This window comes from Sceloporus undulatus, chromosome 4 (assembly GCF_019175285.1).
Source record: "Sceloporus undulatus isolate JIND9_A2432 ecotype Alabama chromosome 4, SceUnd_v1.1, whole genome shotgun sequence".
In the NCBI taxonomy this organism is placed as follows: domain Eukaryota; kingdom Metazoa; phylum Chordata; class Lepidosauria; order Squamata; family Phrynosomatidae; genus Sceloporus; species Sceloporus undulatus.
This window is the reverse complement of record NC_056525.1, coordinates 163,033,825-163,061,426: the sequence shown is the minus strand read 5'-3', so window position 1 is coordinate 163,061,426 and position 27,602 is coordinate 163,033,825. Positions and strand designations below refer to the sequence as shown.

The window sequence follows — 27,602 nt, the reverse complement described above, 5'->3', positions numbered from 1 at the left end:
TTTACAAAGAAACTGAGGCCCAGAACCTGGGCAAATTCAAGTAATTATTATGTAGATAGATTCTGTAGCTTTATGTAGCACTTCCCACTGGCAATGCAGATAGATATCTTCTCTGATGAAAATAGTCCCCTCTCAGAAAGTAACTAGCATAATGCTCAAACCCATATTCAACCAGGAACTTCAGTGGGTGACTTTGGGCCAGTCACTATCTCTCAGCCTATATCTCCCCATCTTTATGCATGTACTAACTCAGAGCAAGCAAATAAGCAACAACATGTTGGCCTCATCCTTGAGGATCCTTAAGAAACAACTGATAAGAGAGAACCAGCATATTTAACAAATGAAATTGAATATATCTGGCACAAAATGAATCCTTTGGGAAATTGCTTTTTGGACTAGAGTGCCCAGAATTTTCTAGTCAGCATGGAACAGTAAAGAGGTTCAGCCATTCATTGATAGACAGCAAGCATCTATTAGACCAATCAGTCTAATAGATCTACAAGTTTCAAGTTGAAGTTCAAATGCAAATATTGGACAAGTCTGTCACCCAGTTGGACAGGGCTGAGAAAACTGGTCCTTGGGTTGTCTCCAGTATCCAAATTGGGCACACAAGTATTTTTTGACCAAATGGCAATGGTACTTCTCAAGAGTGCTATTACCATTTCATTGCATTTCCAGTCATATTTGAACCTATCACATTTTAAAATGCTCATATAGTCCTTTGATTCCCAAACAAGAAATGACTGCCCATTTGGGGAAAAAGCCTGAGCAGGCCTGAAACAGCTGTGTGTGCATGTATGCTAAAATGACTGAAAATGAGCAAAAGAACCAATAGTATCACTCCCAAAGCTAAGAACAGAAGGGAGTTTAAAGAAAATGTAAAGATTTCCATTTCTGGAACTGCTATTGACGTTGTAAGTCTGGTTGCTTATGGTGTTGCTGCAATGGTGTTGATGTTTGTAGGCCTTCAAGTCATTTCTGACTTATGATGATTCTAAGATGAACATATCACAAGCTTTCATGGCAAGATTTCATCAAAGGGAATTTTACCATTGTCTTTCTATGAAGCTGAGAGAGTGTGACTCATCCAAGGTCACCCAGTGGTTTTTCCATCACTGAGTGGAGATTTGGACTCTTGTCTCCCAGAGTACTAATAAATAAATCATTTATTATTATTATTATTATTATTATTATTATTATTATTATTATTATTAGTTCAGCACACAAGCCACTACATCATGCTGACTCTCAGTTGCTTATTTGCAAACTCCCCCCAAACAACCCTCCCAAAAAACTAAAAACCAAGAAAACGAAACCAAACCAAAACCAAAACACCAGCGTTAATTTACAGTTATATTTTGGTATTTGTACACTACATTAACATTTTATGCAGCTTTGAAAAGCATTTGTAAAGTACAGTAATACTTTGTAAGAATTGAGATATACAGTAAACATGGCAATTGGTGCAAGTGATGTAAATTGTACATTGCTGAAGAATTCAAACATATTACCTTTCTCACTGTAATGATGCCAACTTGATAAGTAGGATCAGTGGTGATATCAAAGACATCCATTCCATCTCCATCCACAAAGCTGTATTTCATTTCAGCATTAATGCCTTCATCCAAGTCTTTAGCAAGAACACGGCCCACAGTAGAGCTGACTGGAGCAGACTCCAGTACATTCATCTGATAATGTTCTGGGGGAAAGATGTCAATTTGTGAAAGAGAAAGAAGAAATTATTGCAACAACAAGCATAGAACAATCCAGGAAAAGTTAAGCACACGATTCCAATGGTAAGATAAAATAAGCCTTTAAAACTTGTTTGGATGAGAGTTTTAATAAGGTACTTCTTTGGACTCCAACTCTATCAGCCAGCATGGCAGTGGACGATTCTGGGAATTGTAGCCAAAAAAGTAACTTTTCCAAACTCTGGTCTGCACCATGCCATAAATATATATATAAATAAAATGACTGGCAGAGTTGAAATGCTCTGGCCAGCACTGATGAATCTACAGGAAATTAAGATCTGAAAGTTGCTTTTAGGAAAGTATCCTTATGACAACATACACAGTCAACTCCAGTGGAGAAAAACCCAAACAAATTTAAATCTCCCTTGCTGAGTTTTAATAAGCTTTCTAGCATATCGGGGACATATTTAAATGGTTCTCATCAAAGCATCCATGCTTCCTGTGGCAAATTGAACTGAGAGCAAAACTGATGCATAACTGATTTGTTCTAATGGCAGGCCTGAGGAAAGACAAATCTAAAAAGTCTCCCTCCACCCTGACCCTTATGAATACGGTGCAGCTTGAATTGATTCTTTTCACTACTATCTCTTGCTGTATGATTTCTTAACTTAAGAGTCTCCACCATTTATCGTCTTCAGACATTGGGGATGATATGATTTATTACCATAGCGTCTTGGACTAGAACAGCAGGGAGAGGAGGACGGCCATATATAATTACCTTACTGAAAAGCAAAGTGAGCTGGAAGAGATGAATGGAGAAGCTTTACATTTTAAAGGGTAGGGGATTTTACGAAAGCAGACATGGAGCTGTTTCCCAACGGAAATAACAAAGTCTCCAAGACAACTACTTTCCTCCCATTTTTCTTCAGGAAAAATAGTATGCAACACAGAGTGTTAAGCTTGACATAGACTCTAGCCCTTGAAAGTGGGTGCTACAGGCTCAGAGCATTCCTAAGAAGAGGTTTGCTACTACCCTGTGAACCTGCTCTCTGATGACGACTCTGGCTACATCCACACCACAGAAATAATGCAGTATGACACTGCCTTAACTGCCATGGCTCAATGCTATGGAAGTCTAGGATGTGTAGTTTTGTGAGATATTTAGCCTTCTCTGTCTGAGAACTCTGGTGGCACAATAAACTACAAACCCCAGGATTCCAAAGGATGGAGCCATGACAGTTAAAGCAGTGTCAAACTTCATCTTCTTCCTCAATAACAACATTCTCTCTTTCTCCCTCTCCCCTTCTCCCCACCACTTTCTCCTTCTTCCTATTTTCAGCACTCCTACTTGTCCTTCAGTCTGAGGAGGCTGGTGACTCAGATGTCAGTAGGGTTGTTAACTCATTTAAAGACTGAAACCTCAGATGGATTATCCACCCCTCTGGTTTAAAAACCACTGGAGGTCTTTCAGCAGATGCTGATAGGCATCTTTCAGGACAGCTTAAAATCACAATATTAAGGAGGGATTTGGTAAATCCCCCTTTAGAAATGAGGTGGAAAAAGAGAAGCTTTCTTTCTTTCTTTCTTTAGCCAAAAAATAATGCAAAGGGATTTTGTAGCACCTTTCAGACCAGATGAAAGAAAGAAACTGGAAGCATAAACTTTCATAGACTTGAGTCTACTTCCTCAGATGCATTAACTACATTGAGTTATGGATACACTGTCCTTAGCAGCCCAGTGTCATTGCTTTGGGACAGAATGGCCCACTGAAACAATGCTACAACAATCGGGCACTGCTCTTTTCAGCTAATTTCTTGGGGCATGGGCATGGGTGGAAAGATGGCTTCATCCCATTGACAAATGCTTATCTTTCAAACAATGTTTTCTTATCAATCTTCTTCTTTTTCCTGTAACTGCCTCTCAAAATACATATGAGAAGCTGCCTTCCACTTTTCTTTCAGAGACTTCCCCAAAAGTCACCATTTGTCTGAACCTTTTAGTGCACCCCCTTAGTCTGCCATGACCTTCAGAAACTAGGCCCAAGTGCATCTCACAGAACTGATGGCACATTTTTGTCCCAGTTAGATTTACTTGTACTTCCTTCTCCCTCTCTCACTCCTGCCATCCATGGACATTGGAAACTCTTTGGGGTGTTGATTTATCTTTTTGCTAATTGGTGCAGGCACATTCATGGAAATATTTTATAAAGAGAGAACTCCAGAAGTTACTTTTTGGAAGCAATACATTCTTGCTTACTTACTGTTGTGTCAAATAATGTTATTTATCACTGTTATCTGTTACAATGAAAAACTCCACTAACTTCATTGCATTACATGCAGAATTATTTTTCTTTACTTTTTTGAGGGAAAAAACAGCTGTAAGGGATTAACAATAAACTTGAAAAATCCCACTCACAACACCACTGGCTGATACTTACTCTGTGGAAATCTGGGTGGATTGTCATTTACATCAGAGAGAGTGATATTGACAGTAGTTGTCCCAGCTAATCCTCCCAGCTGTCCTCCCATATCTTTGGCCTGGATTATTACTTCATAATATTCTTTTGCTTCTCTGTCCATGTTCATTAGTGCTGTTCTAATTAAGCCTATGCAAATGAAAGGGGGGGGGGAAAGAAGCAAAATCACATTTCATGGAAGAGGTCAGAGGTAATAGGTTTATGAATGCTTGCTTGAAAACTCTTCCTTTTCATAATGAAAAACAAGAATAAGAACAGTATCTTCTCAAAAGTCCTCATAGTTCAGATGACAGTGCAGAATTCCACTAATGTAATTTTTGATTCACTGCATAGACTGCTATGAAAGGTTCACACATAGCTTAGTGAAAGAAGAACTCAGAACCCATTCTTCCTTTTGATTATTACAGAGATTTTAGTAGGAAAGAGTCTGTTATTTCCTTGGATAATAATGAATGATTATTTTAGTTGTATAAATAGGGGGGTGGAAAGAAAATACAGTTGGCCCTTCTTATACATGGATTTTTATACACAGATGCAAGCATCCATGGTTTGAAAATGTTCAAAAAAGTATAAATTTCAAATATCAAACCTTGATTTTCCATTTTTTATAAGGGACACCATTTTGCTATGCCATTATATCTAATGGGACTTGAGCATACACAGATTTTGTTATTCACGGGGGATCTTGGAACCAAACCTCAATATAAAGGTCTACTGTAGTCACTTATATTGACGTTTTCGTAATAAAAGGGGCCCCAATCCTGTTTTAGTCCCAACTGAAGTAGATTCATAAAATCTACTTATATTTATCTATGTGTTTGGTCACCATTCAGCAACTGAGTCAGTGAGTCTACTCTAGTTGATACTCACCAATAGGATGGCAGTCCAATGTATTTAAAATGAACCACAAATCAATCAATTTGTTGGTTAAAAGGTCACAGATTAACTACCTAGAAACATTTAATTGATGGGCAGCCCCAGTAATAACTCTTTATTACAAACCAGTTATAGCATATTATTGTCAGATCCATGGAAAAAGTGATAGCTGGGTGCACAAGTTATTACACAATCCAACCAACTGTCCACAGAAAGCAAATACTATTTTTTAAACCTTCATCAGTTTTGCATTTCTTTAAAATGTAGAACATCATGTGCACTTAATTCAGCTTACAAGAATTCGGAAAACTTACTTTTTTGGACTACAATTCCCAGAATTGCCTAGCCAGCATGGCTATTGATTATAGGATTAAGGGAGCTGTAGTCTAAAAATGTAATTATTTTCATGCTCTGCAATTAACAACATACATGTAAAGCACAACAGTGATCAGATGTGTATATAAATGAAGATACAAATATCCATAGAAAGAGAGGCAAGATTCCTTGTTCACTACTTAAAATCCAAGATCAGTGAAGTCCAATTTCCTTTTAAGATTTACTGAAATGGAACATAAGGTGGCAGTAAGGTTTCTCTTTTCAAGCCTGGCAAGAGTTTCCAGGTAAACTGCTACTTTTACAGAATACTATTGTTCATTGTTGCAGAAGAGTGAAATCTTAAATCTAAACTTGTGTGGACTTTCAGATAATACTTTACAATCTTGCTTTCTGTCTTCTGTTCCCAGGATCTTGATGGAATAGTCATTCTCCTTCCTTTAATTCTCAGTTTAGCGTCCAAATACCTTCTTCTCAAACCCCCAAATCTCTTAAGAGCTTTAATTTTTCCTTATGTTCAGCATGGTTAAGAAACAAAGATAAAAAGTATATATATTCAAATTTTTAACACAAAATTTGCAGCTGTAACAACAACTGCTCACTATTGTCATGTAAGCCCCTGAAATCTCATATAAAGAAAAAAGATTAAAAGGAAGGAACCACAAGTTCATACTGATTCTTGCAACAAGCTTTGTATTTGATCTTCTAGACCTCTGTAGCTTCTGGTAAACTAAATTGTGTTTTTTCTTCAAATGAGTTAAAGCAAAAGTCTGTGGGCCTTGTTGCCTAAATCAACAAGTGAACAGTAAATCAATGGTTAAGTAATTCAACTGATGTACTCTAGCTGGAAATAGTAACTGGCCCAAACCTTCATTCAGCATTGGTGTCTGATTTAGGGATGAAAATAATATTCCCCATTATTCATTTCATGGCTGAAAAAAAAGTGGTTTCTGTATAAGTGGGAAAGCCAGTTTGGAAAAACAATACAGTGGCAATAGTTTTGCACAGCTTTCACCCAGTATTAAAATCTTGAAGTGTTTTGGGAAATTACTGTGCACGGAAATACACATGGTTTCTTGCAAGAGAATTGTCATTTGGGGGAAAATACACTGTTTCCAGAGAGACATGTGTATTTTTGGTGTGTGTGTGAAGGATTGCTATTTTCAATGCAAAAAGCAGCAATCATGCCCTACAAAAATCTTACACACACATGCGCACACACACACATGCACACACACAAAACCCCTCCCAATCTTGAACAAAACAAAGGAACATGGTTGTGTTGCACAAGAGTGCACAATTTTTGTTGTGGATGTTTTGTGTGCAAGTTCTCATTGAAGGCACACAGTAACAAGAACAACAAATGATTCTGAAGCTGTGCTTGTAATTAGTTTCACTGCGATTTTCAGTTAGAATTTAGATATTAAACTAAAGCAAGTGTGGGGATCATGCAGTCTGCCAGATGTTGATAAATCACAATTCCCAGCAGCCCTAAACAGCATAGCCAAAAGTAAGGCTTTTTCTCCATTAGCGCCTATGGCAATTCGGGTTACGAAGGTTTTTCGGGTTACGAAATTAGCCGCGGAACGAATTAATTTCGTAACCCGAGAGTTATAGTTCAGTGACAGCTGGAGAGCTGCATTATGCCATCTTTGCTCTAGAGACTGATCATGGCAATTGCACTCTACTCATTCTATTTCAAAGCCTTTGATGCCATTGGCCATGAACACATACTGTAGTTACTGCCGCTCCTTAGAAGATAGTGCTGCTTTGCACATCACACACACCACACCACACCATACCAATTTGATACTTTCCCCAACACCTGCTCTTTCCTATTCATATATTTCCTTCAACCTTGATTTTCCTTAGGCAGTTTTGCTCTCCTAGAGTTTCATGAAATGTGCCCACTGAAGTTAATAGTTCTTTTTCTTCTATTTCAACCATCCCAGAATTGCTGCTGGAGTAGACACACCATTTCTCATTCATGTTTTTCATACTTTATTGAAAGAAGGCATCTGACTGAAAAACAATGGGATGCAGAGTCATTGATGAGTTGGATTTCTGGAGATGAAGCCTATGGCGCATACAGAATGAAAGCTAATGGAAAATGTCACATTCTCAGCTGATTTTTCTCTTGAATGAAATTACCTGTTCTGGAGTCCACCGAGAAATATGGCTGTCCTTGGAGAATACTGTAGACTACCCTGGCACTGTTCCCATAGGTGGGATCATCAGCATCTGTTGCTGTCACTTGAATAACAGAGGTGCCTGACAAAAACAAGGTAGAACCTTGTTAGATTTGTAGCTGTGGAGAAAGGACACAGAACTAACTAGGTTCACTGAATTATAAATGTTCTGCTCACAGAACATTTGCTTAGGAGCCTATTCTCTTTCCGATGCTTGAGGGATTTACACATACACCTCATTAGCACTAATGGGAGTGTCAGGCACAAATCCATCAGACACCGGCAGGACAGTAAATAATCTGTAAATAAAACAAGACTTGGTGATGTATGAATGGAGCTCATTTGCCACAATCTTTCTGTCCTTTAAGTTGTACAGCATAACAGTATACTTAAAAAAATACTACTGAAAAAAATAATAAATTCCAGTGAAAACTGTATTATGCAGAACAGCAGAACAAGAGCATGGAGACCAAAGGAGAGGAGGCATCCATGATGCTGGTGACATTGGCAACGTGCAAGCGGACAAGGATGCCAACACCAGCTGATCACCAGCTGGCAGGAGACCACCATTGTTCTTGGGCAGGGCGGGGGAAAAAGTTTAAAGGGGCCTGGGTGCTTTAAATGTGCACATATGCTTTCTGCCGCCGGTGCTGACCACCACAGCTGCGCAGCTGCGCATCCACCAGCCGGCAAAAGAAAAAAAAAGCCCCGTTTTTGGCTGCCTGTGCGGAAGCTGCCTCTCTCTTTGCAGCGTCCTGCGAGGCGACGGTATGGAAACTGCGGGTCAGAAACGGCCCCAGGTGAGGCGTCTTCACTGCCCCCCATGTGGAAGCCCCATACACCTTAGCCACGCCCCCGGGGCGGGCGGTCTGGAGGCTCTGTATTCAGCAGAATACACCTCCAAGACGTCTTCCCCTGCCCGTCTGTATCCCGCCTCTCTGTAGTGATGTGATCTGAAAATTCTGCTTTTGTTCTTTTTGTTTGCCTGTTTGTATTTTTATGATGATATTAGATCCCTGCAGAGTATGTTCCTACAATGTCATTGGAACTGGTCTTGTCTGATTTAAGTACCATTAATTAAGACAGAATTAAATGTATGTTCAATTTTCTCTCATTTAGGCCAACAGGAATTAAAAGTACTTAACAATGGTTGCATTGCATAGCATTTAGCATTGATGAATTTCTTTGTATTTTCTTTCTTTGCTAATTTAGTATTTATCTTTGCAAAATTTATTTTTGGCAAACTCAGGGAACAGAAGCAACAAAAAGTGTACAAGTGTACAATCCCTACCACAGATACACAAACACAAAACAACACCAGTCAGTTTAACTGTGCATATCATTCACTGTATAACCTTTGGTTCTTATCAAATTGATAAAACATACCTAAGGATTAACAGAACGATCACTCAGTGATCACTCCAAATAACCTTTAGGCATAGGTTTGGAAGCTAAGCTAGGTCAGCCTTGGTGAGCACTTGGATAGGACACCAACAATGAATACCAGGCGCTGTAGGCTATATTTCAGAGGAACTGGCAAAACCACCTCTGAATATTCCATGCCTAAGAAAACTTTGTGAAGTTCATGGGGTGACCATAACTCATCAGGTGATTTAAAGGCACATGTAAACACACACACACACACACACACACAGAGAGAGAGAGAGAGAGAGAGAGAGAGAGGTTTAGGTGGGTGAAGAGCAACAGCAAACTGAAAGATGGAGGAAATGGACTCACAGTGTAATATATATTTTCTTGGCTAAAGTGGAACTATTAACTATTTGTCCTTTTGTATGGCAATATCTGAAATACTAACAGCATTTGAGAGTAGGAGGGTAGGATGTCAACATTGCTTCATAAACTGCAAAGTTTGTGGAGATTACATTTGGTAGTTTACCTGGCATTACAAAATGGCCAGTGGATTTCTTATCCTATAAACCTTCCCAAGTTTAAGGTGCTTTTAAACCACTGTTGGCTTTCCCTGATCTATGGCCAGTCAAAGACTCTTTTAGCTCCTGGTGTAAAACTGGCTGAGGCTCATGAATGATCTAATTTACACCAGATGATGATGGGTCCCCAGGGTTCACTAAACAGCCTGGAAATCAATGACACGCAAGGCTTGCTGCCAGAGTTCCTTAGGGTCTCATCCTTACGAGTCTTTGCACTTTGTAATGGGCATATGGATGGCAGGTGGTAGTGTGCATTTACTGAGCATCTCAGTATCACTTTTATGGCTTCAAAGTACAGCAGGCCTGCATAGTGTCTATGCCTACCCATGAACAGTGATCTCATAGGCTTCATTTTTACATCACAATTTGTCTGGAATTGCAGGCTGCTGTATGTTTGTGTGTAGTTGTCAAGCACCTTACTGAAGCAGCTGCACCCCCAACCTGAGCCATCATGTTCCTCACTGTTCAGAGGACAAAGCTATGAATGCTACAAAACTTGCCTGGAGCCCCCTAAATATGCCTGTTTTCATAGCATTGTTGAAAGGCAATGTACGCTACTTCAGATTGCTACTCCAGTCAGTTTCTGTATGTGATGTTGGGAGGGACACCATCCTGACATTTTTAGCAGGTAAGGAAGCATTTATTAAAGTACTACAATGGAGGTAATTCCCCAAGCCTTTCAAACCATCATGGATAAACAGTACATACTTACTGTGGTTGGGTGGGAAGGAAAGGATATTGATAATACAGTGAAAAGGAAAAGGGAGGATTTCAAATTAACAGTCCCTCTTTGGGGATTTCAGTACAGCTGGAATGTGTTCACATAGGCCCTTATTACATGGAGGCACTTAGGTGGGTAAAACATTGCTGAAGTGTTGCAGAAACGTGAAGGTGGGGTCGTCTTCTAAAATGTCTTTGAGGCTTCCCACTTTCCTTCCCAGTGTTTGTGGAAAAGCCTGGACAAGCCATTTTTTTAATAATAGGGATCTTTTGTTATTCAAAAATTGGCTTCTCTGTGAATGCTTCATTGACAGGAGAAAAGTGCGAAGCCTCGATGACATTTTAGAAGCATGACAGACAATCCCACCTTCCGCTTCTGCAACACTTTTACTCTTAGGACCCTTATCACATGAAAAAAGAAAGCAGAAACCAAGAGTATTGGCTTTTTCTGTGCCTCTCCCCATGCTGTCTGTTCTCTTTCTGAGGAAGATGGTCATAAGAATGCCTTTTGTTGAATAGATTTTTCCAGTGCAACAAAAGACACACTTTGTTGTCTAAAAATCAAAAATGTGTTCTTAAAGTCCCTCTTACCCACTGGTGACATTTCTGGTACTGAAGCAACATATGGTCCATCCAGAAACTTGGGTTCATTGTCATTGATATCTTGGATTTTGATGATGAATTCAGATTCTGGTTCCATTGGCCTGCCTGTCCGTCTGTCCAAGGCCTGAGCCCTTAGTGTATACTGGGACCTTTCTTCTCGGTCTAGTCTTTGTATGGCATGGATGTCCCCAGTAGTGTCATCGATGGTAAACACTACACCTGCTCCTTCTCCTGAAAGAATGTATTTGATTGATCCATCTCCTCTGTCCATATCAGAATGGAGCTGCAAAAATAAACAAATAGATACTTAACCAAATATAGTTAAGACACATAAAATAGTCTCATCAGAGACTAGAATAGTCATTATCTGGTATCTAAAAGGCCATAAAAAGGATTTCCCACATACCTTCTTGGAGTTAGTATTGAAAAGATAGTTTGCCACAACCCAACCCTGGGAAATTACTGTTTTGGACTCTTAATTCCCAGAATCCTTAGGTCAGCAAGATCACTGCCTTTGCTGCCTGATGGATTTAGGGTGTTGTAGTCCCAATCCCAAACTTTTCCAAGCTCTGGCTATAACCGAGAAGGCCCTCTCCACAGAAAGGATAAATACAATTTTCAGGGAATATTAAATACTTCCTGTTTCCAATTTTTTGCTGGTTTTATTCCATTTCTGATTTTTAAAAAAGTATGAATGAACTCTTCTTCTCACTTTAGTGTGCATTTATTGTAACAGGCACAGTTTTTAAGCAGTTTTCTGTAATATATAAGCCTTTTTGCAAGAAATAACATGCAACATTTAAAACATCCAGACAATGAATAAGATTATTGGGGGGCCTCCAGTTTCCATACAAAAAGCAATGGCTTCTTTGCATATTCTATGACTCTCCCACCTGCAGATTAGTTTTTCATTATTAACATAAGATTAGATCTAAAGCAGCAAAACAGCCATATGGCACTGAATAGATTTTGCAGAAATTCATGATGACTATAGGAAAAAGAGAAAATTGAGTTTAACTACCAGGAAACGAGCAAGTTCTAATGTAACCGTTGTAAAAGAGCAGGCCAAGGTAAGCAGCTTGGAACATCTGAATATACACACCAACACAGCTGCTACAGATGATAATGCATCCTAGAATATTAAAGGGAATTAGCGAATTAACACACTGCATGGCAGCTAATTAGTTCTGAGTAGGCATTGATAATTTGGGAGGCAACAGAACACAGACAAGCAAAATGCAGTATCAATTATCTTCTACAAAAGGCAAGAAGAATGATTCAGTTAGTTACAAGTCTGCTAAACACCTTTGCCTTATGAAATAATTGAAAAATATTAAGAGCAAAATCACTTGAGGCTTTATGAAACAGCTTATGGAGCCACAAGCAGCAACAGTGGGGATAAGTTTATGAAGATTTCTTTGCTGTGAAAATCTGCCTGTTTTTCTTTACATTTATGCATGGGGGCAGGGAAAAATAATTGAAAAATGTCTCCCTGCCAAAGCCTGCACGTTTTTACTCAGATGTAAATTCTGCTGAAGAAAATGGGACGTGCTGCTTGGTGAGTACATTTTTAGGACTGCAGCTGTAGTTCTCTCATACAGCAAAACATTAATCACACATTAGAGAACTTCAGGTGTCTTTCCTGCTCCATTGCAGTAACTGTCTAGGTCCTGTGTTTAGAGTACTGAAAAAGAGCTGGAGAAGCTGAAGGTTCAAAATTCTCCTCGGTTGTAAATCTTGCTGGGCAACACTGGACCATTTATTCTCGCTCTCTCTGGCCTAATCTACTTCACAGGATCCTTATGAGGACAGAATGAGACAAGGACGCAACCATATACTGTATAAAACTGCATTGTATTTTCATTTGAACATCTGATACCATACATACCTCCATAAGCTCTTTGAAAGAAAGGTTTAACATAAATGTAATTTTAAAATGCAGGAATAAGCACATTGTATGGCTGCTTCCAGTACCTCAATTCTCAAAAAGAAAGAACCACATGATGCCTGCCTGCCTGCCTGCTTCCTTTTCCTATGATGGCCTATATCTTTCAACATGACCAGATGAACCCATAAGTGTGCCTTGCTCATTTATAACCCATTATTCCCTAAAGGCACCTGATCCTGTCTGATCTTGGAAGCTAAGTAGGGTCAGCCTTGGTTAGTATTTGGATGGGAGATCACCAATTAATACCAGGTGTTGTAGTCTTTATATTTCAGAGGGAGGAACTGGCTGTATTCCTTGCCTAAGAAAACTCCATGAAATTCATGAGGATATACATTGATAGGTGACTTGAAGGTGTGTGTGTGAGTACACACACACACACACACACACACACACACACACACACACACTCTCTTCTAAAGATTAGGACAGAAGCTAATTCATTTTGCCTTCTATTTTGTCCTGTAACCAACCCAGTGATGGGGAATGCTGATCCCACTTCAGGAAGAAGATGCTGGAGATATGGAACAACAATGTTAGAGGGCAATGCTGTGTTAACTATATGGCTTGCTCTGCATCCAATGGTAGCAATGGGTCTCTTGTTTGTAATGTGTGAATTCACTCCAGGTTTAATTCCATGCTTCTAGGGATGCATCCACACTGTGCCAGGTTGACACCACTTTAACTGCCATGAAATTCCATGCTATGGAATTCTGAGAATTGTAGTTTGTTGTGGCACCATTGCTCTCTGACTGAGGAGGTTAAATATCTCCCAGAATTACAGTTCCCAGAATTCCATAACATCGAGCCATGGCAGCTAAAATGGTGTCAACCTGGATTATTTTTACAGTGTGGATGCAGCCTAAGAGGTCCTCAAATGTGCTAAACCCTATTACTCATATAACTTCAGCATCTTGATTTGTTCCTTTAAATCCATTTAAAATTTGGAGAAGTTTCACTGCGCCACCAGTTACCACTGTCCAAACATTAGCCTGCTGATCTTAAATGCAATGCACCATCGCCAGAAACAGTCAAGTACTTCTTTGGTCAGTGGAGTTGAGGGGAATCTAGTTTTTTGCTTCAGCCATGTCAGATTTTGCCATATATATGTAACTGATATATTGTACCTAAATGGCAACATACCTCAGAAGGATATCATACTGACCATGTTTTGGAAAGATGAGACAGAAGATGCCCATTTTAGAGACAAGGGAGAAAATAATGTTCTTTAATTTTCTCTGAACTTGAAATCCTGGGTCAAAAGTTCGATGGATTAAAGCAGTCTGACTTTCAGTTTTTGAATTATTCTTTCAACTGACCTGAATGTACAGCTTTGGAGTGCTGTGTCCATGATTCCATAGCATGAAATTTTTAAAGGGTTTTGAGAAACCTCTGCTACATTTTAAAAAGACTAGAGACCAGATGCCATTCTGACAAGGATTTTTTTTTTGGGGGGGGGATTTTTACTTTTAATCAGTAACCAAGCCATCTTTATCTAGGAGGCATTCTGGGGCAAGGCTAGGAAGAAAAGACATCCTATGGCAGGATGATGTGGATGAATACCAATCTGATGAAGATAAATGTTTGAGTACAAATGCATTCCTGGTGCACACTGGAATATTTCTTCACTTTCAGAGGTGGCTGAGTGTCTTCCTTGTCCCACTGAACTTTCGACACCATTGCATACAGAGTGCTGTAGCAACCATTAAATTCAAGCAGAATAATTAATCTGAATGAAAATAAATATGAAAGTGAAATCTGCAAGAATAAAAATTTAATTCAGAATTGGTTAATTTTAATTTGTATTTATTAAAACTGAATGAAATATGAATGAGGCACTTTCATCCCTCCCTTGCATTAATTGTGTTCATATTGCAGGAAGTTTGGGCAGAACAGATACCAAGGCCCCATTCCCACTCGCTCATTTGCCCTGGGTAGATCCGGTCTGGACTCGCTGAGCTGGTACCGAATTTCCCCAGAAAGAAGTTCGGACTACCTTTTACCTTGATCAATGCAATTTGCTCCTCTGAAGTTCCCATTTGTAGTACTGCTTTAAAATGCAGCCTCCTTTGTTGTCAATCAAATTCACTTCCACTTTTGTCAAAGGTGACATATCCTACACCCATTGGCCAACCTAATGGGTGCTTCCCCCTCCTTTTAAAAAAACAAAACTGGCAGCAGTGTTCTCATATTCTGTTAATTTGCCAAATTTAAAAACCTCCAGGTGTGTGTGTCTGAATGCCAGCCTCCAGCTTCCCCTTTGCTTCCAGCCCAGCATTTCCTCCTCTTTGGAACCTGTTCCCTTCCCTTCCAGACCAATGCTACCTTTGAAGCCCTTGCCTCTCCCTCCAAATGCCAGCCTCTTCCCCTCCCTTCCAGCCCAAAGCATCCGCATAATCTGTCACAATAATAATAATAATAATAATAATAACAATAACAATAATAGTCATTTTCAGGGGAAACCACCTCAGAATGCCATCTCTGCATCCTCTTTCTTTGCTTTCCCTCTGATTGCCACCCAAGAATGCCATCTTTGCATCCTCTTTCTTTGCTTTCCCTCTGATTGCCACCTCAGAATGCCATCTCTCCTTACATACACATATGCAGCAAAAGCATTCACACATTGTATCAATTTGTCAAATTTAAAAGGGAAACATATGCAGCACAAGCATATTGTCACACACACAGAAAAAATATTTTTAAAAAATGCTGCTTGCAAAGCAACCGGTTTGAGAGAGGAGGCATGTTCTGCCCTCTGCCCACCCTCTGAACTAAATCCCTCCCCTGAACTTGACCCGTTCATAACCGGGGCCAAGTTCACATTTGCCGGTAGCAGGGAAGAATTGGTTTTTCCAAAAAGAAACTGGAAACAATCCACTTTCGGAAAATCTGCTCTAAGGGAGATTTGCCCTGCCTCTGATGTGCAAGACCCTGATCCTGATGTGTTTAAACCAGTGCCAATGGGAACTTCCCACTTTTAATCTGGGTTACAATTCGGTACAAAAGGTAGTCTAAATGGCCCCTAAGTCTGTTGCACCCTATAGCACAGCCTATTCCAAGTCTGGTGCTCTCCAGAAGTACTAGACTATAATTCCCACAACCAGCATCCTTCCTATGTATCATTATAACAGTATGACATCCAAAAATGCATGAAATATGAAAGAGAAGGTAAGAGGTAAATCCATACCAAAAGTACAATGTGAAAACAGAACTTAAGGAAAAAACACAATGAAGAAGGGACAGAAACCCAAGACTATGAAATATTGTTGCTGTTGTCATTTTCTGGGGTTGAGAGTATGTGACTCACCCAAGGTCATCCAGTGAGTTTCCATAGCTGAGTGGAAAATTGAACCTTGGTTTCCAGAGTTGTAGTCTAACGCTCAAACCACCACACCATGCTGGCTCTATGGAATATGTTCTTGTTGTGTGCCTTCAAATCCTTTCTGACTTATAACAACGCTAAGGCAACCCCATCAAGGGATTTTCTTGGTAAGATTTGTTCAGAGCAGGTTTGCCATTGCCTTCCCCTGAGGCTGAGAGCATGTGGCTTGCCCAAGGTTACCCAGCAGGTTTCATGGTTGAGCTGGGAATAGAACCCTGGTCTCCAGAGTCCTAGTCCAACACTCAAATCACTACACCATGCTGGTTCTCTGCTCTATGAAATACTCAAGGTAAAAAAAGTATGTAAAAATGCTATGAGAAATTTCAATCAGACTGGGAAAAGTGCAGATAATTTCCCTAATTGTTTTACTAGGACTGCATTGCACTTTTCATCTGAGCATCCTTAAATTCCTATGGGGAATCAAATTATCATTTGTTCTGTGTCAGGAGGGCTTTATTGACTGTACTAAGAGGTGAATGCCAAATCACGCCAACCAGAAGGCCTGACCTTATGACTGAATGCATCTTTGGGGAATGTTGTTCTTCCCAACCTGTCAACATTCAGCTTTTGGCCTGCATAAACTCTGCTCCTATTTTTATTGAATTCAGAAGACGGTGTGTAGGTCATACCCTGAATCAGCAATACTGCAGCTGTGATTGAGAAAGATATTACAAAACTCCACATATTTCTGTTTAGCTAAGGAATAGGTTCCAAGCTTGTTGCCAGTGTGTTCCCAAGGAATGGATCAAGATGACTAAAATGTCAAAATAAGAAAGTAGAATCAGCATTTTACTCTCTAATCAAGGTTGTATCAATGCATGAGATTTGTGCCCCAAACCAGCAAGTTCTGTTGCATTCAGGCAATGTGATTAAATCCTTTGACCCAGTTTTTGTCCTTTAACTCTGTTTTAGAAGATATGCTACTTATAAATGGTGGATTAGGAAACTAAAGCTATAGTGAGTCTGACTACTTAGTTTGGCCTAAAGCCCAAACCTTAATCGGCAGTATCTGGGCTATTTCAGTCAATACAAACTAAAAGCAAACCGAGAAGAACAAGTAGAGAGCAGCCTATTAGTCTGCCTTTAGAGTTGCCCACCATTTGCTTTCATAAAGCCACTCATAATGATTTTAGACATAAGTCTCGATCCAATACAGGCAGAGGTGGGATACAAATAATAATAATAATAATAATGATGATGATGATGATGATGATGTTGAATTTATGGGAATAGAAATGGCTATTCCGAGTCAGAACTTTGAAAATTACCTTTTATAGTTACAGTTGCAGCTCTGAAGTTCCAAAGTACAATCTTTACTTTTTTTGTTAGTGAAAGATGATTTGTGGGGAAAGAATCAGTTACATGCTGCTAGCCTATGAGATAAACCAAACTAAAATAATGAGGGTTCACATATATTGTAATACAGGAAGAGGAAGAGGAGGTTAAAAATGTTCATGTAATTACAAAAGGTAGGTAAAACAGTTACATCATAAAAGGAACAGAGTAATTACTGGTTAAGGTTCACTTATAACATGACTTGGGTATGCCTCAATGACTGTAGAACACATATAATAACAAATAACTCGTTAACAGAGGCTTTTAAGAGTAAATTAATAACATAAGAGAAACTAGTTCTTTTAATTTGTATAATCTAATCCAAGGAAGCCAGCATGGTGTAGTGGTTTGAGTGTTGGACTACAACTCTGGAAACCAGGGTTCGATGCTCTGTTTAGCCATGGAAATCCACTGGGTGCCCTTGGGTGAGTCACACACTCTCAGCCCCAGAAAACCCAGTGATAAGGTCGCCATAAATTGGAAACAACTTGAAGGCACAAAACAACAACAACAAAATTTAATTCTGTTTTGCAATTACTGACTGGACTCAACCACCATGGTTCTTGTTCACACAAACAGCTAACTAAAGTGTGGCAAACTAGCCTGCAGCACAGGCACTGGTTGTGAGTTGGTGATCCTAAATAGCCATTCACAAGAATTAGATAGCAAACTTGTCCAGTAAGGAGGATATTGTGAGTGATGCCTTGCAATTCGTGATGGCTCTGTAGTTTGACACAGGGTCATCTGTAACAGCAAATTTATTAATTTTACCCTGAACTAATTGCCAGCCAAGTCCAAACTCCAAGAAAGGCCAGACCCTGCTCATAATGATCTTGCTCTTAGTCACCATCTTCTTTCATCCCAGGTGCTCTTTCTCTTCCTTTTTTGCATTGGCAAGGAGACCACCACTGTTTCATTTCATCACAAACTCTGAAATGGTATTATTGCAGATGCATGGATCCTGGAATGTGCCATTTTGCAGGATGTTTGAATACTGAAACTGGGCATCATGACACCCAGAAAACTGCATCATACCCTCTCACTGTCCTAACTGGGCAAGGATAGTTCCCATTAATCCTGCACTGTTTCATTTTTCAGCTGATTTTAAAATGCCCCTCTTTATGTCTTCTCCTTCCACTCTCCCTCTTTATCCTCTTTATCTTTTATTACTTCAACCAGTGTATTAATAATTTTTGCCATCTTAAGCACACTCTGATGTTACTTGTCCATATACCTCCCAGTTTTCATCTGTGAAATGTTGGAGAGTATGCTAAATATCTCAGAGCTCATTTGTGGTGCCATTTTTGTTCTTCACATTTCCCCAAATTTTTAGCCACTCATTCCATTCACATATTTCTTAAAAAAATATACAGCTTAGTATAGTAAATCTTTGATTATAATTAAATTTATATATAATAAACATAATGTATTAGTCAGTATGTTAATGAATTACTCAGGACAATAATGCATGTTTTTCCATCGGAATCAGCATCATGGAAATTTTGCTAGAAATATCAAAGCTAAAAGGGTTACATATCAATTTGGTTCAGTAATGGCAGCTTCTATGTCAGTGGATGGAAACTGTGCTCTGGGCACAGTCCAAACTTTAGTCCAACCTTTCACCAAAATAGATTCTGCATATCATACAGACCCTTTCCTCTGGAACGACCTGCCAGAAAGATTAGACAGCTGAATACAATGTCTGCATTTAAAACAGCATTGAAGATTAATCTCTTCCTGAAGGCCTTGTCAGGGATGATGGGAGTTGTAGCTCTTTATCTCTGGCTCGAACTCACCACCTTGTTACGCACCGGCGCTGACCAGTTTTGGTCAGTGGTTAAAGCTTTGCTCTAAAGCAGCAGAGTTACAGAGAATAGGCTGAAGACCCTGACAAACTCTCCAAGCCTTCTCACTCTTGCTTCCACAGAAGTCTTCCCACTTCTTCAGGATCCAGCTGGCTCTTGTATCTTCACCCAAGACACCAGACAACTCAGTAGTCTTATATAAAAGATCTACTTTATTCTACTATATACAGCTCCAAAACTATCCAACACAACTCCTCACTACTATCCACTACTACCCACAAAATACATTGGGATTTATAGCCATTATTATAGTCATTGCAAGATACCACCCACTCTTGTCTGTTTCCACCCAGTGGGTGTGTACAACCATTTTCATTGGTTCTCTTGGTTCATCCCATAATTAATGATTTCATCATCTCAGCCTTGTCCACTTTAACAATTCTCAGGTGTGTTCAATTATCCACTTTGCATTTCTGTCCTTGGCATTTAGGACTTGTTAACTACATTACCTTTCACACCTGTGTGGCTTCTAATTGCTTCTGCTGAGTCATCCTGACTCTCACATACATGTTTTATTTCATTCACTGTATATCCCATGTTGCTTTTCCTTAACAGGCCTATCCAGATGATTTTTAGAAGTGTAAATTTTAAGCAATGAATTTTAAACATAGATTGTTTTAATACGCATGTGTGTTGTTTGTTCTTTTTAACTGATGTATGTTTTAAATGAAGTTGTGTTTTAACGGCTGCATATTTGTTGGTTTATTGTAGTTCACTGTCTTAATCTGTGGGATGAGGCAGGTAAGAAATAATAATAATAATAATAATAATAATAATAATAATAATAATAAATTGTTATTAGTAGTTCAGATTTAAAGCCAAAATGGATACACTGTCCCATTGATAAGGCAACCACCAGCCACCAACCACTATCAATCTAAAATGTTGCTAAAGACTACAAAGCTAAGAAGAAAAAAAGAAAATGAATGGACTATGCAATGGACTGCTTCAGAAGGTGATAGGCTCTCCTTCTTTGCATATCTTTAAACAGTACTTGGCCATCTTTCAGTATTGCTTTGGTTGCATATTCTTGCACTGCAGGGGGTTGGATTAGAAAGCTTTTGTTGTTCTTTCCAGGTCTAAGAATCTATGATTCCATTCTATAATGCTGTTAAGAACAGCACAACATTCAAATAACACGAATGTGTTGGCTGGAAATGGGAGGTACTATTTGACAAAATAATACCACAAGTAGCTTTGTTTCAGTCACACTGTAGAATTATTGAAGCTTTTTGAGTTAGTTCTTCTCTCCAGAGATGAGTGAAAATAGCAAGAAGAATAAAAACTGAAGATACTTTCTTCTTAATATTCAGAGACATTTTTGTTTGCATGGATGGGTATTGCTACAAAATGGCAAGAAAAGCTATGTTTGCAAAAAATAAATTCATGCACGCTTATCTATAAAATTGCTTGTTACAGCAGTTTTGACACCGTAGTAGTGTCCATCTGTGATCTAACTCCTCTCTCCCCCCCTCCTTTCCCTTAGGAAATAGTTGTGTATTTACATATACAGTGTTTTAGATGGTTTCAACACTGCATTAAAATCACTGAAGCAAATAGCTTTTACTGATGGTAGGCTATCTCAGAACAGAACAATGTTGAAATCAATGAGACCACTAGGAAGCAATCTGAGGGGAGGATGCGACCCATTTAAAAAAAAAAAAGATTTGTCTTGTTCTACTGAACCCGGCTGTATGTTTTTTCTTTCTTCCTCTTTTGAATAGACCAAACCATCTCTTGCTGTAGGACTTTGTGAGATATATTTTTGCATACGTATAATTCTAGGGGGAGAAAATGGCCCGGTTTTAAAGGGTCCCTAGTACTTGGTGGGGATAAGGTCTCAAAAAGCAAAATTTCTATTACATTAATTTATTTTAAAATATTTATATTTTATCATGTATTCAAGGTTCTCAGGTCAGAGTACAATAAAATCCATTTGAGTAGTGTAAAACAATTTTAAAAAAGCAATTTAAAGTCTAAAATCATGTTGTTGCCTTCAAGATGTTTCCAACCCTAAGGCAAAGCTATCACAGGTTTTTCAAGGAAAATGCCTTCAGAGGTGGTTTGCCTTTGCTTTCCTCTGAGGCTGAGAGAGTGTGGCTTGGCCAAGGTCAGCCAGTGGGATTACATGGGATTTGAACCCCAGTGGCATAGTTCAACACTTAAATCACTACACCATGCTAGCTCCATAAAAAGCTTACCACACCATTTAACAATTAAAACAGGATGCTTTAAAAGCATGTAAAACAATTAAAAACCAATCACACAGACAGATTTGAATAAAGTCTACCATGCTCCTAAAGCTTTAATAAACAACTATGCTGTTACCTCATGCCAGAATCACATCAGCACTGGAGCCAACTGGACCACTAAGGGGAGACTGGTTCATAACTGGGTTGCCACAACAGAGAAGCCCCCCTCCCATGTTCTTCCATTGTATATTTCTCTGACGGATGAGAGGAGAGTCCCTCCAGTGGACCTCATACTTCAGGCAGGAATATACAGGGAAACAGATAGATCGATGGATAGATGTGCAGACAGATACACAAGGCAAAAGAACAGCATTATTATTTACTAAGGTGTAGTATCCTACTAGGGGTTTCTTGAGTACTGCTATCCCAGGTGAAATATGCAGTCAAATGTACGTTAACTTCCAAACTCTTTGTGTTATGAAAGGTTTACCAGTCAGACCCAGTGATTCATCCTACAGCCTGGTATTTTCAATTCTGCCTGGCAGCAGCTCTCTAAAACTTGGGTAAGAATCAGCCAGAAATTGTTGAACAGCAACTCCCAGCATTCCTCAACACTGGCTAGTATAGCTAGAAATGATGGGAGTTGCGGCTCAACAACATTTGGAGTGCAGAATAAATCCTACCTCTTCTCTATGATTCTGTCACATTTCTTTCCTCTGCTACCTGACATCCATTTTGAGGGCAGGCACAAAGGATGAAACCTAGATCTGAAGCTAAGAAGTCCATGGGTCCTTCTTCTAGGCCACTCTTCTCTGTTTTGATTGTCAGCTGCCATCCAGGATGTCAGGAAGAACCCCCACCCCACCCCATATCCCTGTAATTTGAAATCCATACAAATAAGGGGGGTGGCCTGGGAATGAACTGAGAGTTTCCACATCACCTTGCCTAGAATGATAACCAGAAAGCTGTGAGATAACCCTAACACATATATGAAAGAATATCAGGAGGGGTCTATGCTTTCCCCACCCCGCTCCACCTCTCACTCAGACACATATAATGTCTTCTCCTAAATGAGAGCAGAAGAGAATACCCAAGTGATTTCAGTTATTTTAGCTGGATACAGTGTTATTTCTGAAAGCAAGTATTACACACTACATAACTTCCCTAGAAAAGGATGATTTTGAGGCAAGATGCCCTGAGTAAAGTATTCTGTAGCCTAAAAAGAGCTACCCAGCTAGTACCATCTGATTAAAGAATGTCAAGGGATGCAGTGCTTCTTACATTTGCAATAGAGGTAAGTATTTTCCAAAGCTGATTTTTTAACAGAAAGGAAAAAGAAATCAGACTAGGCAAGCTCAAATCCACCAACAAGCTTTAAGTGACTCTTACTAACCTATCCTGTGAAGACTGAGAGTCCATACATATAAAGGTTTGTACAGATTTGTTCTGTATTCTGTTCCAAGTACATATCAAAATGCAATGTATGTATTTGTGAGATAATTGCTCTGGTGGACATAATGCTTGATGATTGTAAAATGAAAAAATTAGGTTTTCAGAGCATATTTGCTATAAAAATAGAATACAACCTTCTATTTCCTAAAAAGAGAAAGGTGGGGGAGGGAAGAAAAGAAATTAAGATTGCAAATGTTTCTGCTATGCAAGCCTTAGGACAGGTAGGCTTTGGAGCCTTATCACAAGGAGGCAAGGACTGAATCTAGTTGGTAAACAAGGAAAGAAATGATAGGGCATAGCTTCTAAATTATATAAGAAAGATAGTAAGTACAGTAGTTGTCTCTTGGTCTCAAAGCTAAGGGGGGGGGGATAACCATTCTGATATAAAGTCTAGAAATATACTGTCATATGTGATATATCTGAATTGGCTTCAGTGAGGACCAGTTCTACCATTTGACAATGTGATGGAGTGTCAGGAGCAGTAAATTTGCCATTCCCTGAAATGTTTGAGGAAGGTCCTATCCAATCTGGGGGGCTGATGCTGCTCTGTGCAATAATCTAGTGCAGGATACTCCAACAATTTTTGGCTCTGAGTGTTTCTCAGAGAGAAACATTTGAAACAAGGTGATATAGAAACCACCCATGTAACAGTGGATGGCTGTGTCAAAAGAGCTCTGCTGCTGATGTGATGAGAACAGTGCTTTACTTCCTCCTTCAGGCAGGTTATGGCTGGGGATGGCTGTGTATGGCCAACCTTGACTTCTATTGTCATGAGGATAAAATAAACACCTTTTATAAAAGAAGAAAGAACATGCAGTTGGAGGGGTGATTCAAACTATTTTTCTGTCCTCCTCTCCATTTTTCTGTTTTCTATATATTTTCTAGTTGTTTTCATTTCTTGCTGATTATTTGAGAGTTCAACCAACTCTGCCAATGAATGCTAAAATAAAACGACACCAAAACAGCAATATTCCTACTTTTGAGGTGGTCATAGTGGTGTGCTGTCAGAATTTATTCCATGACATCCACACTCAAGCCTCCATTAATCAAGAAGAGCCATCAACAAAGAAAATGGAATCATGAATTAAAGGCTTGGTGAAGTAATGTGGAGGAGCAGGTCCATAAATATAATGGTTTCCCACTCCTATTTGTCCCTAGAAAATAAGAGAGCTAAAGGGACAATCTTCTCTACCAGGGATGACTTTTTCTTTTTTGCTTGCTGATGCAAGCAAAAAGATGACATCCTTCCATATTCTATAAACAAGAAGCAGCTAGACTGGTAGTTTAATCTTATTTCAAACTGCCAATGGAATAGTCCCAATGGGACAGTCCTCCCATCCAAAGAAACAGGACCCAGAAACTCTGTCTTCTCTTTCCAAGCTTTAAAACCGCTATCCTCAAACATCACTGCCTCCTGGCTTCTGCCACCTGAGGCATTCATCTCATCTAGTCTTGTACTTTATGTGTTTTTTTGTAACCTAGCAACTAATAACAACCCACCAGCTCTTGAACTGCACTAAATAAAAATTTACGATCATCTTGCCATCATGTATTAGCAACTTTTGGGGAGAAAATAGCATTGTTGCTATCTATCTAGGAAACTGAAAGGATATTTCTGCATTCAGTTCTATCTAATTCAAACTAGCACAGGTCTAAATGTGTACATAATCACAGTGGATACATTGAAGGAAAAATAAATTTTGTGCAGCCATGAAGGGAGATCGTTTCATTCACCCTCCATGATGCCACTGGCTCTATGCAACCATGTATTCACAATATAAATAAAACCATAATCTACACAGCAGTCCCAAGAGTGATGAAGATAAAGGAAGGACATAAAGGAGGACACACCCAGATTCACAACAGTTTTTTTAAAGTTGAAGCAAACTTGCTTTGAATACCTTTCTTCCTTTAACAATAAACAAACAAACTTCATTTATATACCGCTTCATACCACCTAAGCAGTGTCTAAGCGGTTTACAACTGTAAGCTGATTTGCCTCCAACAATCTGGGTACTCATTTTAGCGACCTCAGAAGGATGCAAGCCTGAGTCAAGCTTGAGCCCTTTTGCTGGTCTTGAACTCGCATCCTTTGGGTTTTGAGTGAGTGGCTGCAGTAGAGGCATTTAACCACTGTGCCACCAGGGCGCAATCACTTTCAACAAGAGCTGGGAATATTGGGCTAGGCTGGAAAAATTGATAGTGTTAAAGATTAGGATTTGGGAAATAAATCCATTTACTTTGTAAGGCTAGAAAATAAATTTGATAGCATTCAACATTAGGAATTGGGCCATTTGCTACCACTACATTAATAATTAAAATACTTAATTTGTGAAATCATTCCTGATTAACTCATTATTTATAAAGTTAGCGTCCATGTTAGACCAGATAGATAATGCTTGTCTAATCATAGATAATGGTAAAGGTGATCATCATTGACCTTTCCAACACATTTTGTTACATCAAAAGGGCTGTTTCGGTTGTTGAAAAGTTGTTTTCCTTCCACCTAGAAAACACCCCCCATGGACTACAAAGCCTGTAATACAGTTGTTGCCTGGGGATGATGGGACTTGAATAGGTCTAGAAATTGTCAGATTAAGAAAGGCTGTCCTAAAGTTTGGGTTCTAACAACAACAGCAACAACAACAACATTTATTTATAATGCCCTTTTCATCAAAGGGTGGAAAGTCAGACATATATAATCAAGAACAAAACAATAAAACACAACACTATAACATACTGAATAATATACTAATAAACTTAAAAACCAAAATCCTCCTCAGTTGCTACTCATTTTGGCAACCAACACTAAACAGCTTAATCTAGTGAAATAGGTACAATCTTCCTCCAGACAGAGGTGCAAAGGAAGACTGTTCCACAAATAACAAACCAGATTGTGAAAGGCTCACAGCCTTGATAGAGCTGTGCACATTGGTGGAAACACTAATAATCCTTTACCTGTAGATCTTAAATCCCTAGATGGTACATACCACACAAGCCGGGCTGCCATGTATTGGGGGAAGGTTAAAATGCAGAGCTTTAAATACTGGGACCAAAAGCTTGTAATGAGCCCTGACCCAAACTGGTAGCCCATGGAGGGGTATAGACACATGAGTATTTAGGGAGATTTAAAACAACCCAAATTAAAATCAGAGGGCCAAGAGAGCAGAAAGGCAAATCTGCCAGTAGTCTGGGCATCAACAGGGGAAGCGTGTCCCTGTTGGTGCTCTTGAACATCTCAGCGGCTTTCGATACCATAGACCATGGTATCCTTCTGGGGCGCCTGGCAGAGGTGGGAATCGGGGGCACTGCGCTCCAGTGGTTCTGGTCCTACCTCTCTGGGAGGTCCCAGATGGTGCAGCTGGGAGACGTATGCTCCGACGAGAGACCCCTTAAAACCGGGGTCCCTCAAGGAGCCATTCTGTCTCCCATGCTATTTAACATTTACATGAAACTGCTGGGAGAGATCATCCGGAGACATGGGGCACGGGTTTATCAGTACGCTGATGACACCCAAATTATTTTCTCTATGTCTCCGACTGATGCAGTGACCAAGGATGGCGTCTCTCCTCTCGAGGCCTGTCTAGAGTCAGTAATGGGCTGGATGAGGGAAAACCGACTCAAACTGAATCCAGAGAAAACGGAGGTACTTGTGATAGGTTCCCCTGGTCCAGGAATGGCGGTGGTTCCACCTGTCCTGAATGGGGTCACGCTCCCTGTGAAGGACTCCGTACGCAGTCTGGGGGTGCTTCTTGACTCGTCGCTTCACCTGACTGCTCAGGTGAATGCGACGGTCAAGAGCACTTGTCATCAGCTTCGGCTTATTCGCCAGCTGCGTCCATACCTGGCCCAGAGGGACCTAGAAACTGTTGCACATGCTCTGGTAACCTCGAGACTGGATTTCTGCAATGTACTCTACATGGGGCAACCCTTATACCAAACCCGGAAGCTTCAAATGGTGCAGAACATGGCAGCCAGGCTGGTCACTGGTGTCTCCAGGGCCAGCCATATAACTCCTGTGCTGAGAGATCTCCATTGGCTGCCCATCCGCTTCCGGGCCCAATATAAGGCGTTGGTAATTACCTATAAAGCCCTAAATGGCTTGGGCCCAGAATTCCTGAAGGACCGCCTCTCCCCGTACATTCCGCCTCGCACCCTCAGAACATCTGGGCAGCATTTACTGAAGGTACCTGGGGCTAGATTATCCTCCACCACACGGAGGACATTTTCCACTGCTGCCCCAGTCCTTTGGAACACGCTGCCCACTGAGCTCCGCTTGACCACCACCCTGGCCCAATTCAGGAAGGACCTGAAAACCTTCCTGTTCCAACAGGCATTCCCCGATTAAAATCCTGTGGGCCTCCCTCCTCTTCCGTGGCCAAGAGGTTGGGCTATGGGGCTTTTTTTGCCTGTTATTTTTATTGGATGGTTTGATATATCTGTATTTTAATCTTTATGTATTGTATGTATTGTCATTTTAACCCTGTTGTAAGCCGCCCTGATCGCAGGAAGGAGCGGGGATAGAAATAAAAACATTATTATTATTATTATTATTATTATTATTATTATTATTATTATTATTATTATTACAATA

The 27,602-nt window shown here is 39.8% G+C and overlaps 1 protein-coding gene across 1 annotated transcript in view; it reads right to left on the bottom strand.

Annotated features, from left to right (window-relative positions):
• Positions 1-27,602, bottom strand: part of CDH20 (cadherin 20) — a 239,241-nt gene that overhangs the window by 48,460 nt on the left and 163,179 nt on the right. Inside the window, 4 exon segments of the mRNA XM_042465402.1 lie at positions 1,512-1,699; positions 4,129-4,296; positions 7,528-7,647; positions 10,826-11,120. Coding sequence (XP_042321336.1) covers positions 1,512-1,699; positions 4,129-4,296; positions 7,528-7,647; positions 10,826-11,120 — 771 coding nt within the window.